At 40.3% G+C, this 20,837-nt stretch overlaps 1 protein-coding gene across 1 annotated transcript in view; it reads left to right on the top strand.

The window, feature by feature from the left end:
- Positions 1-19,288: 19,288 nt before the first annotated feature.
- The window catches only part of CAC2 (acetyl Co-enzyme a carboxylase biotin carboxylase subunit), a 37,627-nt gene continuing 36,078 nt past the window's right edge, over positions 19,289-20,837 (top strand). Inside the window, exons 1-2 of the mRNA XM_088971544.1 lie at positions 19,289-19,804; positions 19,893-19,988. Coding sequence (XP_088827670.1) covers positions 19,947-19,988 — 42 coding nt within the window. The 5' untranslated portion in view covers positions 19,289-19,804; positions 19,893-19,946. The remainder of the gene's footprint in view (positions 19,805-19,892; positions 19,989-20,837) is intronic.

Consider the following 20,837-nt stretch of genomic DNA (forward strand, 5'->3'; position numbering starts at 1 on the left):
ACTTACCCCGGCCCATGCACTCCCCTAACTATGACCCACACCCTTGGAACCTTAATTAGTCTTCTCGTTTGCTCCGGCAAAGATTCTAAAGACAATAATGATAAGGACAATATATTGGGAAGCTTTTGCCCTCTTTTAGCACCTAAAAAATTGCACTTTTTGTAGAAACTTCTTGAGTTATTAGCTTTTGATGTCCATGGTTTCTAATTTTTGTTCAACAAGCTTAGTCTAACGTTTTGAAGTTAAGTCATAGTGCTTCTTTCGCTTAGGAAAGCTACAATGCTTTTTTTGCTTGATGTGATGAAGCTTTGTTTTTTTTTTTCTTCACTTTTTTCTTGGTTTCAAGTCTCAATGTAGCTTCATTGGAAAATGAGCTCATCAAATAGTGATAGTGTGCAATCTGGTCACTCCTAACTGGCAAGGGGTCACATTCCAACCTGGCGACGGACGGTACATGAGAAGAAGAAGAGATTGAAGGGTTTCCGGGGAGCTCTCCCGGAGGGAACACTTTGATTCTTAAGTTAGACCTTTGAGAGAGAAGATGAAGAAAGCTGGAGTGCAGATAGCGCGAATGCAAAAAATTACATTTGACCTATGGAAGTTGGAGTTCTTATATAATGGTGCTCTGTCAAATCTGGCATAACCGCCTCTGGTTCTCTATCGCAGCCGTTACTTGCTAGGGCTGCACAGGTCACTGTTGCAGGGTATGACTCTATCAAGCGAGGGACACCTCTCAGGTTTGACAGGCACGACGCCGCTTGGCGAGAGACATGGGTGTAGGGCTCCAAGTTTGGCAGGTACGGTTGTCAGGGGAGATCTTCTTGTGATACGCCGAGCTATCTTCCTACGAGCTACCTTGTGCCGAGCTGGAGGTGCCACACCAAGGTTATTCTACCCGAGGCAGCCTACTTAGGCCTGTCGGAGCAAATTTATTAGAAGGCTCCCAAGCTCACCCCAAAGTGCCTTAAGCTTGGGAGATCCCTGTCTTGCAGTACCCTAGCATGGGATGCCTGCGGAAGAATCTTAGCCCGGGGTGTTCCCTTCTTGAGGAGGAGCTTGCGGCTCCCTTCTTTGGAGGAGTTCAGGGGATCCTTTACTTGGGAGGAGCTCAGGATAATCGGAGTGTCATCCGGTGCCGAGCTGCCATGCTGGACCTTGACGGACTAGTCGCGTTGAGCTGTCACTTATGCTGAGTCATGCCCACGTGTCCCCCTATGATGAGGTCGGGGCAAATCACCCTCCATCAATTGCCCCCCACTCCTCAAGTAAAGAGCTCCGACCTGGTGCGGGGAGTTCACGATGTAACGGGTGGATTTAGCCCAAGGTCTAGGCTGCCTCGTCAAATTTCGTCAGTCGGACTAGTTCATCGTTCGACTCAACCAAGAATAACCCAAATCGCGTACAGTTCACGCGTGGACGTGATGCGATTTATAGACTCCGCAGACGCCAAAAATGGCACTAAACCAATTTCACCTCAAGGGTCGCGCACCCGGTTTTCTTGAGGGCCGTTAGATCGCCTTGATCTCAACCATTGAATCTCAGGCATACCGGTTATAAATAGGGGGGACCCCCGCCATTTTCTCCGCAATAAGCTCACTAGCACTTGTCTTGAGGTCACGTCTAAGGTCTTCAGCTCGGGTTCTCTAGTTTGTCTTTTTTCCTGTTGTTGCATTTTCTTAGGTAAGTCTCCCTAGCTCCTTTCAGTTCATTTCCAGATTTTTAATTTCAGTTTCGTAGATAGTCTTCTCTAGCCCATTTCCCAGTTCGTAGCTATGTTAGACTAGATGCGCCCGAGGTGGGTACCTCAGCTCAAGTTGGTGCCTCCAAAGCAAATTCCACCTACGAGGTGCCTAAGACCTCGGGTAACCCGGCATCCACCTCTAATCGAGGTCGGATACAAGAGAAGTTTGGTCCTTCTACCATGACGGTAGACAGGCTGAGGAGCCTGATAGCCCGGTACAACCTTCCTAGGGAGTACTCCTACCATCTTCCCACAGACGACTTTCCCTGGGAGCACGGTCGTGATGAGATCATGATTTTCGGGGAACAACTCACGGTTAGGCTCCGCCTTCCACTACACCCTCTCATTGTTGAAGTGTTGAATCACTTTGGCGTAACTATAGATCAGCTCCACTCGAACTGAGTCTGGAATGTGGTCGATACAATTTCCCTCTGTTTTGACTACGCCCTTCTCCTTGATCTTGACATTTTCTCTTTCATCTTATCGATAAAGAAGAATGCATCCAATGTTCTCCCTGAGCACAGGCGGACCTTCAACCTGTCCCCCCGCCCAGGCTTTAAGTTGTTGCACAAACTTCCTAATAAAGTTCTAGCCTAGAAATGAGACTACTTTGTAGTTCGTAACACTGCGGGGTGGCCCTTCCCTATTCACTGGAGGGTGGCCATTCAAGACCCTGGCATTAGCTTGGACAAGAAAACAAGTGGGATGCTTCAATCTTGGGCGGAGCTCGGCTTCGACTACAAGGACTATCTTGCTGAGAACAAGCTCATTGAGGTCGGTTTGAGTCCCGGTAGGTCGCATTGTTTAGAGTTAGTATTTTTCTTTGGCAGCCAGTTTCTTCTTGGTACCATTATTGACGTGGAACTCTGCTGTAGGTCCTATGGAGCGACTTAGTGCAGAGAAGCTCTTCGGGAAGATGAAGGGGAGAAAGAGGTGAGCTACAAAGAGAGCTCGTGTTGAATCTCCGTGGGCCCCTACTCCTGAGCCCGAGCCACCTACGGATGCTCCAGTGATTGACCTGGAGGAACCAGAGAACCTTCCACCTCGGGGGCCTGAGGCGACAGCAGAGCCCGTTCCTGAGATTGGGGAGCCCGCTTCCGAGGCTACTGCAAAGCGGGCTTCTGTCTCTACCTTGGTAAGTCAGGGAGAAACTTGGAGCATACTGAATCCACAATGCAGCCTTCGGAAGAGCAAGGGGGTTGCGCACCCTAAAAAAGTCTCTGAATGGGCCGAGCTAACGCCTGCTCAGCTCGGAGCTCGTGCGGCTACCCACTCCATGGTGGTAAGTCTCTTTGTTTTTATAACTTCTGTACTTGTTGCTTTACTAGTACTAATTGGCATTCATTTGGTAGGTGAACTCCGCCGCTCATCCCCTGACCCTAAAGTCCGAGAGCTGGAGCTAGTTTGTGGCCAAATCCATGGGCTGGAGGGTGATGTGTCAGCTCTGAGGTCAAAGAAAGAGGAATAGCTATGCGAAAGGGAGGAGTTGTTGCACGAAAGGGAGGAGTTATTGTGCGAGAAGGCTACTTTGAAGTGACAGGTCGAGAATCTCAAAGCTGACATTAAGGAGCGAACTGAAACCCTTCTTGATGCCATGGAGGAGGCCAAAGTCAAGGCCATTCAAGAGTACGTTATGTCTGAGGAGTTTGACGGGGTGATGGTGGATGCCTACCACAAAGGCTTCAAGCTCAGTCGATGGTTGATCAAGCGCGAGTTCCCACAGCACGATGTGAGCGCCATCACCACCTCGCAAGTCACGGGAGAGGTAGCCCGTGAAGTAGTCAAAGACCCAGGCTCGGAAGAGGAGGGAGACGAAAACATCGGGGAGGTTGGTGCTACAGAGTGCGGCACTGTTCCTTGCAGCCGAGGGAGAGGTCCTCTCTTGTCGGGCAGTGCTTGATCATTAAGGGCTGAGAGGTTAAGTGTAAGACCATTGAGGATAATACCTTATGGTCTAATCTTGCACCTGCCCACTGTCCCTGGGTTTTTATAAGACGGCTTGGCCCAAGGACCACTTAATGTAAGTGTTGGGCCCATAGGGTCCATATGATGGACTCAAGGGGTTCATTGAGTTTTTCAGTGAATTCGGCTGGGCCTTGTATTAAAGGTTGGGCCAAACCCATGTGGCTACTGTGTAGATCAATGCTTGGGTCCCACGCCATACAAAGAAGCCCAACTGGGCAGCAGATTGGAAAGTAATTAGACACTGAACACTTAATGGGCCGGAAGCCCATTTCGAGGTGGGATGATATGATCACCCATCCTTGGGGCAAATATGAGATTAATGTTAGTAAAAGGATTGGGCTTTTAGCTTTATCCACTCTTGGAGACCAAATTCAAATTAGATTTGAATCTGGTAACCTCCTGATAAGATTAGGAGTAAGTTAACTTTATCTGCAGATAGGATTAAGATTATCCCCTATCCAAATACTGATTTGGATTGGGATAACTCCTAATTAGGAGGTTTCTTAATCAAGAAGAAAGGAGGAGAAACCTTAACAAAAAAAAAGGAGAGAAATACAACAGATTTCGAATCAAGAAAAATTGCAAGAAAGGTTCCTGCGAGTTGAGATCAGATCTCATACTCCAGAAAAAGAAAGAAGAAGCAGTTCAGCTTTTTCGCCTTTGGAGTCTCCACCTGCCGCCGCCATCTGTTTTTGCAAGATTAGATCTTTGCAGAAAAAGAAAGTCAAGAAATATGTTCTTGACATCAGTCTTGCAAGAAAGACTGAAAAAGATTAAGTGTTTAGTACTCCAGAGGATTTTGGTGAAGGATCCAATGTGTAGGATGCACCCTGCTAGTTCTGTTCCATCCACAGCTGTGTCATCTTCAGCAGGAACGGATCTTGGAGCATTTTTTGGGCGTGAACACCAACTTTGGGAGATAGTGCTTCTCCGGATCAGGTATATTCCTCCCATTTGTCTTTTGGTATAGACTGGTTTGATTATGGTTCAAGTAGGATCCTTGAATATTGTATTTTAAATTTAGGGAATATGATTCCCAGTTGGGGGAAGGTAGGAAAATTTTTGAAGTTCGCCCACCCATTCCGCAACCTTTATGGCATCCATTAGATGGATCCTACCATTCTTTCAGGGGGCTAGTACGTCCCCGAAAGTCAACAAAACAAATAAGAAGAAGAGAAGAGGGAAGAGATGAGATGCTAAAATCTAGAGAAGAAGAAGAAGAAGAAGAAGAAGAAAGAACCTCCCGAGCCAGCTAGGCGGCTGCCTGATTTGCTTCTCGTAAAACATGTTGATAATGAAGACCTCCTTCGAATAGATCTCTCTTTCGTAAGCAGTTTAAGATAATGCCTTTCAGCGTCCAAGGAATATCCACCTTTCTTTTGATGTTGTAGCTTGGACATGGGTTTCTCATGCAGCCCAAGCTTCATGACCAACCCAAGCCTGACTCGAGCTTGAGCCCAACCCGAGTGCATCATATTATAATGCAGGTTGGGCTCGGGTTGGGAAAATCGGGCTTAACCTCGGGCAAGGGCCTTAAGCCCAAATTTTAGGGTCAGGCCCGGGTTGACCAAAAACCTGGCCCAACCCGCCTGACTTGCACCCCTACTTGATTCTTTATTTATTTTAGCTTTTAGCATTTGACACTAGTTTCAGGTCCTTAGCCAATTCGATCATTACCCCTAATCCTATTTTCTCCATGGTTTTAAAAATTGACCTAGGACCTAAACTTCTTTGGCCAATGGTTTTCAGGTAAGTGGTTCAATTGTTCGGGCCAAACATATTGGATTGTGACAATTCAATAATAACAAAATTAAAAAATAACTAAAATAAAAAATGGCCCAAAACTATTGTCTTGGTTGAATGGGTCAATAGTACATCTGCTTGGATCAACGGGCCACCAACCTAATCAATGATTTTAGGCAAAATTCCGGTTTGGGGTCAAAACAAAACCCATACCCTAACCGATTTCCAAGCCAAACAATTTGACCATTTAAGTCAACGACCCTTCGAAAACCATTATATTATATATTATATATATAATTATTATAATATGATATTTATAATATATATATATATATATATTGTAAAATATATAGTATAAATTTATATGCATATTCAATGTTTTAAAAGCTAACCTGAAGGCCAAACCATGCTTACCTATGGGTTGCGAGTCATCGGTTCAATTGTCCGAGTTGAACGGGTTAGACCATGCCATGCCAATGTCTATCTATGTATAGATGAATCTTATTGACAAAATAATGTATAATAATATTTTACTTGTAATATATGTATATAAGTATTAATTTATGCTATTTTATATTTAAATTCATTTTTTTATTTGTAAAAAATTCTAAAAATTACAATTTGAGGACAAAAATGAGACACATAAATATCTAAAAATTACCTAAATAATTAAAAAAATTACCTTAATCAGACACTCGAGCACAAAAAGTTATGTCCTTCAAAACTTTAATATACATTTAATAAGTCGAATGGTTCAACAGAATTTGGCTCTTTTTTTTACCAAGTAAATGCTTTTTGATTGATTACTAGGTGTTCTGAGAATTATACCAGAATTGTGATGAGATGAAGATTTGGATGGTTCAATCAACAATAGATTAAAAACATTGTATATATTATATGCCATTTAATATGAAATATTGAAAATTTTATATATAGATGTGGGCCCGGAATCAGGCCCACCCTGCCCCAGGTTAGTTTTTAAAATATTGATTTATATAATGGTTGAAACACTATCCCGCGACACAAAAATAGCTCGGCCTTCAAGTGCGTAGTTGATTTTTTTTGGTACAATGCGCAGTTGAAATTTTGATAGATATATTTCGCTCCTCTCCTCCTCTTTCTCATTCTTCCTTTATTTCTTGCTCATTCGCTCGCAGCAATCGAACCAATTTCACCATTCTCTTTGGATTCCAACCAGCACCAAGCTAAATCTATGGTGGAGCACCATCTAACCTGCAATGGTGAACCTATTCTCTATCAGGTATTTGGAGGTTTGGTCAAGCAATGAAAGCCTTGCTTCTATTTTTTCCTTTCCTTTTCTAATCAAGAGTAGATTTTAAGCATTTCCCTCTACTCTGGATCATCCATTAGCCCTAACACAAATTAATTTAATCTTCTTTGTCCTCAAGTACCTCAACGAACAACAAAGTTTAGTCAAGAGTAGGTTTTAATATTCTTTGTGTTTGTTTTATAAAAGCAAGGTCGAATTCAGCTCTAAGCTTCGGAAGGCAATGGATCATAATATCAACATCAAGTTTCTCTTCCTCCATTTTTCTCATTCAACTTCCCGTTAGTCCCTTTCTATCTCTTTCCATCATTTTAATACTAGAGGTGTATAGTTCTACCATTTGCTTTTAATGTCCAATGCTTGGAGATATTCATCCCACTTGAGTTCAACTTTTGCTAACTATAGTAGATATTGGCACTGATTAAGGAAGCCCTGTGAGATGGACAAAGAATGTTCCCAAAATATTGAGCAAATCCCATCTACTTGAAATTGTGTAATAAAGTGACTATTTCATAAAGGAATTCCATGTGGTGATATATTTTTAGTCTTCCATACTTCCATACTTAAGGTTTAGATGTAAAGTAGAGGTGGTGGAAAACACCAATTAATGACATATTAAACTACCCCATTAAATATTTTATTATATTTAAAAGTAAAGTAATTGTTAGAATGTAAGAATGAAGTCTCTTTGTATGAGTGTTCAGCTGATAAGAGTCTTATTAGCCCATACTTAAGTTAAATTATCCTATAACTGGGCCTAGGTTAATGGGCCCAAGCTCGTTTAATGTTTTTAAGTTAATTGGGTGTCCCATCACTAATCAGGGGCATTCCAGTAAATTCTTGTACCATTGTACTACATTCAAATATAAATAACAGCTGGTCAACTGGGCTGTTCAGTTTGACATTTTCCAGCATACCGGTGGTTTTCTTCTTCACTTCTCTACTTTGAATACAACATTCAGCTCACATGGTATCAAAGCTAATTCGAACCTAGAGTTTCAGCCAGCACACCAGCTTCTACTCTCTCTTCTTTTGCTGCTCTTTTCTCATTTCTTCTTCTTCTCTGGGTTGCTAAAAAAAATAGGGTTGTAAGAGAACAAGGTAGATTCGAACCTAGGGTTTCCCTTGGTTGTAGGGCTCAAGGGAGGTAAGGCCCAGAAGTGGATGTCCTACTAGCTTCTTCTTCAACAAGATAGTAGCTATTTGGCTACTAAGTAAGGTCTGTATAGGACAGACCTAGTTGAGGACTGATTTCAGCAGTCCTAGTGCTAGCCAAAAGGGGGAGAGCTTCCCTACAACAGCAGCTTCGAAGCCCCAGCAAAACCAGCACAACAAAGTGGTAAACAACTCCAAGTTCAGGTTGGTTATTAGTCCGAAACCCCTCACCACTATTGTACCCGAGCTCCTTCAGCTCAAGTGAAGTTACCTAGGGGGCTGCCAGCTCTAGATTGCCCAGCACTGAACTCTTTGACAAGTTAAGACTGAAGTCAGTATGTCTTCACTATCTAGAGAAGTTTCCTCTAGGGATATCAGACCTGCCGCAAGGTCACCCAACCTGGAAAACCCTAATCTGCACAGTTTGCAAATCACTAACGTGTTGTTGGATGAACCATCTCAGCAAGGTTGTTCATTACCTCTCGTGACATCATAGGTTATTTGGATGGAGACAAGAAAGAACCAGAAGTTGGTAGTCTTGAACACACCGTGTGGCGCAAGGAAAATGCCACAATCATGTCTTAGTTGCTGGCCTTCATAACTCCTCGGGTGGCCAGAACTGATCATCATTTCATTACAGCTGCTAAGATTTGGGAGAAAGTATCCAATACATATGGCCAAAAAAAGAATAATGCTATAATCTATAGGCTGAACCAAGACATTGCAGCCCTAAGGCAAGGAGACATGTCCGTAGTAACATACTTTGCAACACTGGAAGGCCTCTGGGAAGAGCTTGACCATCACTTGATTTTGGACTGGGAAAATGCCAGGGATAAGGAGAGGCATGACAAGCAGATTGAGGAGAGCAAGGCCTTCAAGTTTCTGGCTGGACTAGACCCAGTATATGAAGGTATAAGGTCACAGATTCTAGGGAGAGATGAATTACCCGAGATTCACCATGTCTACTACCTGGTGAGGAATGAAGAAGTAAGGAAAAGGGAGATGCAAGTTGACTCCCAAACATAGTCAACAAAACTATCTGGAGAACATTCAGCCCTAATCTCCACTAAGGGAAATAGACTCCAGACAAAAAGTCCCTCAAGTGTACTCATTGTGGTGGTGAGAAACACACAAAGAAAAAATGTTGGGTCTTGTATCCTCATCTGAAGCCAGCTGCTTTCAAAAAGGACAAAAGACAACATAGGGGCATACAACAAGCGGGAATCTTGCCACCAACAACAGCAGTGACAAGTCACAGAATACTCCAATAGTGTCCTCTTCCATCACAGAGCATGTCACAGACTCCTCTGGATCAAGTACCTTGGACTTCTCGGCTAGTGAGATAGAGATTCTCAACCGGACATTAGCCCGTCTGAAGAATAACCCTTTAGTTTCCACCTCTCTTTCCAAATCAGGTACAGTCTCTGCCTTCAGTGCAACTAATTCCATTGATTCCTCCTCATGGGTGATTGATTCTAGAGCAACTGACCATATGACACATATGTCCTCCTTATTCTCTTCATACCATTTGTTGTCTGGGCAGGATAAGTTGAGAGTGGCTGATGGGTCTCTCTCCACCATCTCTGGAAAAGGGGTGGTTGACTTAAGCAAGGGCCTCTTTCTTAAATCTATCATACATGTTCCTACTCTTACCTTAAATCTTTTGTCTGTTTCAAAACTTACAAAAAATTTGAACTGCAGTATAACATTTTTTCCTCTTATTGTGTCTTTTAGGACAGATTGATGAGGAGAACAATTGGGAGTGGTCGTGAGTATGGGGGCCTCTACTATTTTGATGCAGACATCAGCTCAGCCCTACCAGCTTCTGCTACTACTACTCCAGAATGTGTGGAGTCAATAGCTAGGCTGCACCTGTGGCATGTTAGGATAGGTCATGTGTTTTTTTCTTCTTTAGCAATGTTGTTACCCAAATTGTTTAAGGGAATTCCAAGTCAGAGTCTAATTGGTGATGTGTGTCAGATGTCAAAACAATGTAGAAGTGTGTATCCAACTTCTACTAATGAAATTCAAGCTCCGCTTGATTTAGTGCATTTTGATGTTTGAGGTCTTTCACCCATTGTCTCCATTGATGGCTTTTGTTACTTTATCAGTTTTATTGATCATTACTCTCGGTGTACATGGATTTATCTGTTAAAAGGCCGAGATGAATGGCCATGGATAAATATGGCCTTTTGCAAGATGATTGAAACACAATTTGAGAAGATGATTAAGCAATTCCAATTAGACATTGCGCCTGAATACTTTGAAAGTTCTTTGAACTCATTCATGGAAGATGTAGGCATGTTACACCAATCTTCTTGTGCTAACACCCCTCAACAAAATGGGGTTGCTAAGCGCAAGAACAAACATCTCTTGGAAACAGCTCGAGTTCTTCTCTTTCAGCACAAAGTGCCCAAGCAATATTGGTTTCAAACTATACTCACTGCATCATACCTGATAAATCGAATGCCATCTAAGGTATTGGGTATGAAGACCCCTTTCTCTGTTTTATGTCTCACTCTTCCAGAATTTCTTCTTCCCCCACGGATTTTTGGTTGTACATGCTTCATACATGTGAAGGATCCAAAGAAAACCAATCTGAATCCCAAGGCTACAAAGGGAATATTTCTAGGGCACTCTCCTACATAAAGGGTACAAGTGTTATGATCTTGTTTCTAAGAGAAAGTATGTCACTAAGGATGTAGTTTTTTTTTAGTCTCAAGCTTATTTCCAGTCTTCTTAGAATCCTCTTCTGGGGGAGACAAGTGGGGTGGAAGAGGACTCTCATCCTCATTTCTTTTTTGTTCCCCTTTCATCACCTTCCACTATTCCTAGCTGTGACATTTCGGGTCAACCTAGTTAGGCTCCCACTGTGCTAGTTACATATCTTGATACAACAGATGCTCATGAAGGCTCTAGCAGGCAAGAGAAAGAGATACTTACATACAGCAGAAGAAAGAAGGGCCATCAATCTCATGATTACAACCAATTGAACTCAAATCAATATGTCTCTGCAATCCAAGGTAATTTTGACCCTCACACTTCAGATTTGGATTTTTCTATTGCTCTCCGTAAGCCTGTTCGTTATTGTACTACCCGACATCCCATAGCTGATTTTGTTTCTCACTTACACTTATCTCCTACCTATCACCCTTTTATGTTTGCTCTTTCCTTTGTTCGTGTTCCTTCCAGGTACTCAAAGGCAGCATCTGATCTAAGGTGGAAAGAAGCCATCAATGAAGAGATGAAAGCCCTAATGAAAGCAAGAACGTGGAAATTGGTTGACCTGCCAGAGGGGAAAGGCACTGTTGGGTGCAAGTGGGTATTCACAGTAAAGCACAGGGAAGATGGGACAATCGAAAAGTATAAGCTTGACTTGTGGCAAAGGGATTTACACAAAAGAAAGGAATTGACTACAAAGAAACCTTTGCCCCAGTAGCAAAACTCAACACAATCTTGGTCCTGCTATCACTAGCAGTAAATTTATCTTGGGAACTTCATCAGCTAGATGTGAACAATGCCTTCATAAATGGTGATTTTCATGAAAAGGTATTCATTGGAATCCCCACCAGGCTATGATGTTGAAAAGAATGTATGTAAACTAAAGAAAGCATTATATGGTTTGAAGCAGTCTCCCCGGGCATGGTTTGAGAGACTTTGTATGGATATGAAGAAAGTGGGAAAGACTCAAAGTAATGCATACCACACATTGTTTTCAAGGAGACAGGATGACAAACTTATAGTACTCATTGTTTATGTGGATGAAATGGTGATCACCGGAAATGACTTGGAAGAGATGAAGAGGCCGAAAGAGTTCTTAGCTTTAGAATTTGAGATCAAAGACCTCAGAAATCTGAGATATTTTCTTGGATTGAATTTGCTAGATCAAGAGAAGGAATCTACATGTGTCAGCGGAAATATGTGTTAGATCTCCTACAGGAAACAAGCATGATGGGATGCAGGCCAGCAGACACCCCAATAGAACCAAACCACAGACTACAAGAATCAATGGGTGAGGAATACAGTGATAAAGAGAGGTACCAAAAGTTGTGTTGTCAGTCAATTCATGCACTCGCCAAAGACCCCTCATATGAGAGCAGTGGAAAGAATTTTCAGGTATTTAAAGACTTGCCCAAGGAAAGGAATCCTATTTAGAAAAAGCAACAAATTTGAAATTGAAGCATACACCGATTCAGATTGGGCTGGTCCTATTGGAGACAGGAAATCAACCTCAAGTTAATGTACATTCTTAGGAGGGAACCTGGTAACATGGTGCAGTAATAAGCAGAATGTGGTGGCTAGATCAAATGCAGAAATAGAATACCGAGCTATGGCACACGGGGTTGTTGAACACTTATGGCTCAGAACTCTTCTTAACGAGCTTGGAATTAAGGCTGAGGGCCCTCTCAAGTTGTATTGTGATAATAAAGCAGCTATCAACATTGCCAACAATCCCGTGCAGCATGACCGGATCGTGGACTTAAGTAGGATATAGTCAATCAGATAAACAGCCCTAAATGGTCTCTTGTACCTAACCTTTCTACCCTTAATGATCAAACACTGCCCAACATGGAATGACCTCTCCCCTTGCTGCAAGGTGCAGTGTTGCACTCTCTGCTCGGATGGGTCCCTGGAATTAAAACATTTTGCAAACACTTTTTTCTTAAAACATTATATATATAAATATATTTTGTAAAACAAATCTCAAACACGATTGAAATCGATTGCCAATAATTTTGGTTTCCATTAGAGAGAAAGCAGTCCCGATCATTCACTTTGTCCGACAAAGGGGCTGATCCTGTCACTATGATCACCCACTCGAGTGAATTCTTAAACTGCCCCAACATACCCAGGTTTTAATCCCCAAAGGATCTCACTGATTGGCATATCAAAGACAACCCAATCCGACACCCAGTGCAGTACCATAATCGAATCTAGGGGTTATGTGTACTTTTAATTTTGCCCAACAGTCTCTAAGGTTCAGGGCATAACTGGAAATTGGTCCGGGTTTAGTGTTTCAAACAAACACACACTACATGTGCTTCAGGTCCAACCCTGGCAGCTGAGACAAGCTGCCCCAACCTTCTTGGCAGCACATCAGTGTCAGTTGTGGCAGGATAAAATTTCTCAAATATATCCAATGATTGAGAACATTCTAAACAAACACGGGTCTCATAAGTATCCAGTTTAAGGGTAATTCCATAGAAACACACCAGTTATAACATGAAACAATTATGCACTTTTATTTAGTTACAATAAATGTATTAGTACATCGATCTGATTGGAGCTATGAGCATACATTGTCTAACAGATATCACATTTGTTGTTTGTTGATAATACTATTGTTTGGGAAAGCCAAGAGGGAAGAGGTGGCTGATTTTGTTGACATTTTACAAGAGTTTCAATGCATTTTTGGGTTGGAAATTCATTTTAAAAATTTTGGGTTGTGGTTTAGTAGGAAGACCCCTCCTAAGGGTCAAAAGCTTGTAAAGAGGCTACCAAAAATTCCTCCCTTAAAACAAACTATAATTATTTGGGTATTCCACTTTTGTGGAGAAAGAGGAAACTTGAATCCATAGAATTCATTCTTGAAAAGATGAAAGGCTGACCATCCCAAAGGAAAGCTTGTAACTTGTCGTATGCTAGTAGGAAAAACTTTGATCTAGTCTACTTTACTACATGTGTGTCACCCAATTCCCAAAACAAACCCTAAAGGAAATGGAAATAATCTAGAGAGTTTTGATGGATGGGTAGGAGGATAAAGCATGGAATTAGATGGACATGCGGGGTAACTCTTGGTTCCAAGAAAAGAGGGGGATTAGGGTTTAAAAGATTGGAGATCCTAAATAATGCTTTATTATGTAAGGTAGCTTGGAGATTCATTACTGAACCTAATGCCCTTTGGGTCAAAGTTTTGATACATTACTGTGTTAGATAGTGTATGCCCTTAGCTCCAATTCGATTGATGTACTTTTTGACATTTATTGTAAATGAATGAAGTGAATAATTGATTTGTGTTATTATGATGTGTTTCTGTGTAATACCCTTAAACTGAACACTTAAGAGACTCGTGTTAGTTTAGAAACTTCACAACCGTTGGATAGACTTGGGGAGGTTTATCCTGTCAAGGCTGACACTAATATGCTACCAAGTCGATTGGGGTGGTTTGTCTCAACTGTCAGGGTAAGATCTGAAGCACATGTAGTGTGGGTTTGTCTGAAACCCTGAATTGGACCATTTTCCAGTTATGCCCTGGACCTTGGAGATAGATGGGCAAAACTAGAAAGTTACACCTAACCCCTAGACTCAATTATGGTACTGCACTAGGTGTTGGATTGGACTGTCTTTGATATGCCAATCAGTGAGATCCTTAGCGGGGATCAAAACTGGGGTATGTTGGGGCAATCTGAGAATTCACCTGAGTAGGTGATCATAGTGATAGAATCAACCCCTTTGTCGGACAAAGTGAATGATCGGGGAATGCATTTTCTTTGATGGAAACCTAAACTATCATCAGTTGATTTCAAACTTGTTGAGATTTATTTTGAAAAATATATTTATATAGAGATATACATATATATTATGGTTTCACAAAAAGTTTGCAAAAATGTTTGAATTCTCGGGATCCATGTGAGCAGAGAGTGCAACACTGTACTTTGCAGCCGAGGCCTTATCTTGTCGGACAGTGTTTGATCATTATGGGCTAAGAGGTTAATTGTAAGGCCATTTAGGGCTTTTACTTGATGGGCTAATCTTACTTAAGTCCATAGTCCTTGGGCCTTTATAAGGTGGCTGGACCCAAGGACCATTTATTGTAAATGTTGGGCCTGCTAAGAACCCACACTGATGGGCTTAGGGGTTCACTTTCTTCAACAGTAAATTCAATCAGGCCTTGTAATGGAGGCTAGGCTGAACCCATATGGCTTTTGTAAAGATCAATGTTAGGATCCCACGCCATACAAAGAGAGCCAAGCTAGACAACAGTTAAAAGGGAAGTGACCTAGAAGACTTAATGGGCTTGAATCCCATTTCTAACTAGGTTTAATTAGATTAATTAAAAAGGGGTGAATCTAGTCTATAATTTGATTAGGACTAACAATAGGATAAGATAAGTCTTATCCACTTAAGAGTCCACATCCAAATACAGATTTGGGTCGATCAAGAAACTCCTTCCTAATTGGATTAGGAAACTGATCCTAAAAGGGCTATAATTAAGGGGGTGAATTCTTTAGTAGGTGAATTCTTCTTCTATAGTTTTTCTCCCTCTACTCTTGATGCCCCTACCCTGTTCAATCTTCAGTTCTTGGAAGTGATCAAGATTGATTTTTTATATTGTTTCTTGTTAGAAGAAACAATCTTGAAGTCGTGCTCACACCCCTAACGTGATTCTTGCTGAATAATTGGGGTTTTTGTTAAAAAACCTCTTTGTTGATCCTGCCTCACCCTAAGTTGTGTCATCTTCAGTGGAGGACGGATTTGGTGAACTCTTTAGGCGTGAATACCTATGCTAGGAACTACTGTTGATTCCGTATTAGATATATCCCTCCGCTCGGTTTGTTTCAAGAATGAACCTTGAAAAATGCAGTTTTTTTAATCAAGGAATAGGATTCCTGGAAGGGAGAAAGAAAATTTTTGAAATTTCGCCCAGCCACCCTGCATGGTTTAGCCATCCATATGATGGATCTCCCTTCCATTCAACCAACAATGAAATAATCCCCCTCAATGTGTCCTAATTCCAGATTAGTTATTTGGAAAATGCTCTACAAATCGCTATGGACTTTATCCTTAGAGTCAGGGATTAAAGTTTGTAAGAATTCTGGTATTAATATCTGAAGCTTTCGTTTGGGATGACGACAAGTTTCAAGCCCTAGTTAGGCCTCTAGCTAGGTGCGACCAACATTTAACAATCCAAGATTGGTTAAACCCATCCAAAACTTGGGATCTGGATAAATTGGGTTAATTGTTTGATGCAAATACCTATTAGAAAATAAGGAACACCCATGCTTTCAGTAATGTGAATGAGAATAAGTTCATTTGGTTAAGGTTCCCTAAATGAATCTTCATAGTCAAGGACATTTACTGGAATCAATGGTGGGATGCCAATACCAAATTGTAAGGAAATCAACCAAGTCTATTAGAAAGATTTGGAAGCTGAAAATACAACCTCAATACTAGATTTTCTTGTGGCAATTGGTTATGAATTTTATTGTTTCAAAAGTTCAATTGTTCGAGTTGGGTGTGCACATAAAGACCACCTGCTCTTTGTGTGAGTCTTAAGAAGAATATGTTTTCCACATATTCTGTGGATGTCCCTTTTCCATAATGGTTCTATTTGCCTCCTAGTGGGGTGCTAGGCTATTTAATGTTGTTGTAAATTTGGTGAGTGAATTTTCCCTATCAATCTTATGAGGAGGGGATGCAAGTTTAGGAAAAGATAGAGAGAATTTCTTATCTTGGTTGACTATAGCTTATTATTCCATTTGGTTAGTTAGAAATGGTGCCATTTTCAATCATATTAGCAAACATGTGGACATATAAAATTTCTTATCCTAGTTGGCAATTGCTTACTTTTCCATTTGGTCAATTAGAAATGATGTTATTTTCAATAATATTAGCAAACTTGTGCATGCTATTATCAACTCTATAAATCTCTTGGTGTAGGAACAAAAGCTTTCTTCCACTTCCCCCCTTACAACGTCGGGGAGGGCTCTTGTCAATCTATCTCTTATAGTTCTCTCCCTGATCTTACTTATTTTGATGTTATTATAAAATGTGATGGTAGATATTATGAGAACAAAGGTATCTCATTTGTTTTTTCTTGCTATGATAGTAATAAATATTTTTTTGGTTTGCAGCAGGGGTTATAAAGAATATGATGGATGAAGTTTGGGCAATCATGAAAGTGCTGGAAGTGGCTAAGTAGAGTTAACTAGAATAAAGTTTTGATTCTTTCTTATGCTAAAAATGTTACTGATTTTCCATCTTTTAGAGGCCCAATGTTGCCTTACACTATAAGTATTTTTTGGACACAATTTGCTCTTTAAAGTTAGTATTGGATGATGTCGTTTTTTATTGTATTCCTAGATATGTCAATAGGGCAGCTCATTATTTAGCTCTTACTGAAATCTTCTTTGTTGATATGTTTGTATGATTGTATGGGCTAGCCCGCCCCTTGATGTGGACCTTGCTAATTTATCTTTTGAGTAGACATGTTCATGGGTCGGGCCGAGCTTTCACTCTTCATTAATAGAACTTTTTTCAGAATCCAGCCTGAGCCCGATCCTCATAAAAAGCTCGATGCTCGACCTGACAACAATGAGAAAAGAAAATTCTTGCTTGTTTCTATAAGAAAAGAAATCATTTTAGCCTGCTGTTTGGTTGTTTCTATACAAAAAAAAAAAATCTCTGTTTTGTATTCAAAATCAAATGAACCTACAAATTAAGAGAACAAAACTAATAGAAACTCAAAATGAAATGATCTAAAAGAATACATAGAGAAAAGGAAGGGAACAACAAAATGAAATGAGAAAAGGAACAACAAAAACTCAAAAAAAGAAAAAAGATTCATTAAGAGAGAGAGAGTGTGTGTGCGTGTGAGAGATAGAGAGAACCTAGTCGCTACAACCTGAGATCACCGAATGTGGCTGCTAGCCTAGTTTATTGCCGCCTCACTGGAGAATGATAAAAACAATGAAAGATGACTGACAAGAGGACCTGGTCGTTGGTTCGTTGCTAACTGAGTTCATCGGAGAAGGAAAGAATGGTTGTTGCTTGTTATTGCTAGCCTATGTTCGTCGCCAACTCACTAGAGATCATTGGTTTGTTAGTGTTGGTGGTTGCTAGCTTGAACTTCTTAGAGTGAGAAGTGAGAACAAGGTAATACGATGAAGAGGGGGTAAAGGGTAAGTCAGGTTAGGGTTTAGAAATATTACAAAATAATTATATATTTTATATTATATAAAAAGTTGGGTCAAGTGGGGCGTTTTTGACAAATCCCAATCCTGCCCTGAAAAAATAATTAGGCTTAATGTTTTGGGCCCAAGGTCAAGCTTGTGGGCTTAAAAACAAGTCCAAGCTTATCTAGAGACTGGGTTGGGCCATTGGGCTACCTGACCCATGAACATGTCTATTTTTGAGTAATTTTATTGTATGGGCCGACCCATTAATAGGTTTAATTTTGGGTAATTTTATTGTATGTTATAAAAGAACAATTTTTTTCTTCCTAGTTGTGAAGTTACCCCCAAACAGAGAGAGGCGAAGTGTTAGATTTTGAAAATTCACGTGATCTTTGACTAAATAAAAGTTTAGGGGGCTAAATGTCACCGCCCCAAAGTACAGGGGCAATTTATAATTTACTCAATTCATTAATTAATGAGGAAATTTCTTAAAGTACCCTTATGGGTTAACTAATTGACTAACTCTACCCTTATTGTTTACATATTGTTTTAAAGTACCCTCAAGTTTTTTGACAATTGACATCGTGGTTAAATACTAATGGAAAAAATACAATGTCGAATTTGCCTATCACTATTCTTCAAATTTTCAAAATATAATCCAACTTATCAAAAATTTCATGAAGACTAGGAAGTAAATCGATGCTTCGTCTCTGTTTCCGTCTTTGCCTCTGTCTCCTTCTTCGTCTTCGATGCTTTATGTGGTGATCTCTTATCCCGTTCATGTTCTCACTTTATTCTCTTTGTTGAATTGTTTATCTAGGTTTCATCCCTATCTCTTATTCAGAACCACACTAAGTTCAATAAGAACGACAGTGAAACATTTCAGTCTCAATAGTGTTAATCAATAAAGTCTAAAACATTAAGAGCAACAGCACATGCCAATCCACTCTCATTTTGGTAGTGAGGAAGCCAAAGCCTTCCTTCCTCTCTCTATTACTCTTTGCTGCTTCCTCTATCATTGTTCCTTGGAATTCTAGTCTAGTTTTTTTTTTTTTTTTCTTTCTAGATTTACTTTTTTTTTTAAGTTAAATAAAAGAAAAAAGGGCAAATTGACCCAATTGATACATGGGAGACAGGGTTCCTATTCTCAACGGTTTTCACCACTGCTTGAGCATGCATCAAGTGAACACCTCATATTATTATTCCAGTTCTAATTCACTCAATCTAACTATAGCTTATTATTTCAGTCCTTTACATCCTTATACCATTTCAAATTTAAACTCAAGAGCGTGACAAGGAGAGATCTCTTGTTAACAACATTAAAATACCTAATAAAAAAAGAAATATGTTAAAAAACAAGAGAAAAAGGTAAGAAGTTTGATAAGAGAAAAGGTCCACCACCCGGTTTGTAGGTGTATAGTTGCAAAAGTATTTATACTGTTATTGAGCCAATCTTGGCTATAAATCCAACTATTATTTGACCACAACTTTCCATTCCCTATCTTCCCATTCCACAAACCATCCACCACCTAGGTTGCAGGTGCACTGGCAATAGTTGTACAAGTATTCCTACCTAGTTGTAGAAAGAGAGAGGGGAGCGGGAAGAAATCATGAGCTATTTCACATTAGAGAGAAAGAGGAGGGGAATGGGGAAATGAGCGGAACCAGAGGTGATTGGGGAAGTCTCTCAAAAATCATTGCAAAAGATGATAAAAGGGTATTTTAGAAAATTTTGAAGAGTATATGAGTCACGTGATGTCACGTAGGATAGAATGTGAAATTGTCAGAAAACTTGAGGATACTTTGCTAGTTATAAAAATTTGCCCTTAATTAGTCGCATCTACTGCGGAGCCTCCAACCTGCAACTCACCTCGAATATATCGACGCCTCTATTCAATTTCTTCGCTTCTCTCTTTCGTCTACCCAAATTCATGTTCTTCGTGCCCTCTTCGCAACTCATCTTGATTTCTTTCAGAAATTTCAGCGGAAGCCTTTTTCTTTGCTTCACATTCTAAGGTATTTGTATAGTCGACATCAGATCTAACTTTTCTTTCTCTACATCTGTATTTTGTTAGTTCTGATGAAGTGAGAGTTGCTTGTCTAGTAAACTGAAATAGGTTCCCTCTCATTTTCACGGATTGAGGCTTCTAGTTCGAGAATGGATGCCATGACTGTTTGCAAATCTCTCTGCTCGCCCCCTGTAAGTTACCAACTTCCACTTAGTTGTTTTTTCCCCTTAGGATGGTCGTTTCATTGTCTCTTTGAAGTGAAAAGGGTCCTGCTTGCATTGAATCCTCGTGTGCATTCCAAGTAGTTAGCTGAAAATGTAATTAAGCTTATGGGATAACTAGAAGTGCGTCTGATCTTGATTATGCACGCAACTTAGAAGTTGAATCTTTCTAGAATCTTGATATGGGAGGATTGTAATTTGATTGATAGTGTGTATATAAACTGGTTTAGTTATCTATAAGGAAAAATCTATAGGATTGGCCTAAGGGTTTCAATATGGCTACCATGCTAGTTTGATCATACGTATTAGTTGAACTTAGACTCATTGAAAGGTATATAAGGTTAGCATTGCTAGATTGTGGGGATTTGACCGGGGTATTCTCTAGGACTTTGTTGCTTGCAAGTAACGTTTTTTTTTTTTAATAAGAAGATTTTTTTTTTTGTTGCTTTCTAATACTATTGAAATAGTTGTGCTTTGATGAACATTAACGTGAACAATGGGTTCTGGACTTGAGACTTGAGTTAGATTTTCCGTTCTATTTAATGGACATTGCTCCTAAAAGGGATTTACCAAGAAAAAGTTTCCTTAACCTGTTCCTAATATTTCATTCATTGTGTGGCTTTATAGTTGTAGAACAAATCAACGAACCATCCACAAAATTGGGCCCAACTAAATGTTAACCATTCTTGTATGATTGATGCATGCAAAGTGACCATTTCTGAATTAAACATACTGCTTAAATTAAATTGGAATGGATACATATTTTGACTAAGACATTTGGATTCTTCTTAGAGATGTTAATGCCAAAGAGTTGATGCT

Source organism: Nelumbo lutea, chromosome 2 (assembly GCF_056320005.1).
Source record: "Nelumbo lutea isolate HS-2025 chromosome 2, American lotus-T2T, whole genome shotgun sequence".
Classification (NCBI taxonomy): domain Eukaryota; kingdom Viridiplantae; phylum Streptophyta; class Magnoliopsida; order Proteales; family Nelumbonaceae; genus Nelumbo; species Nelumbo lutea.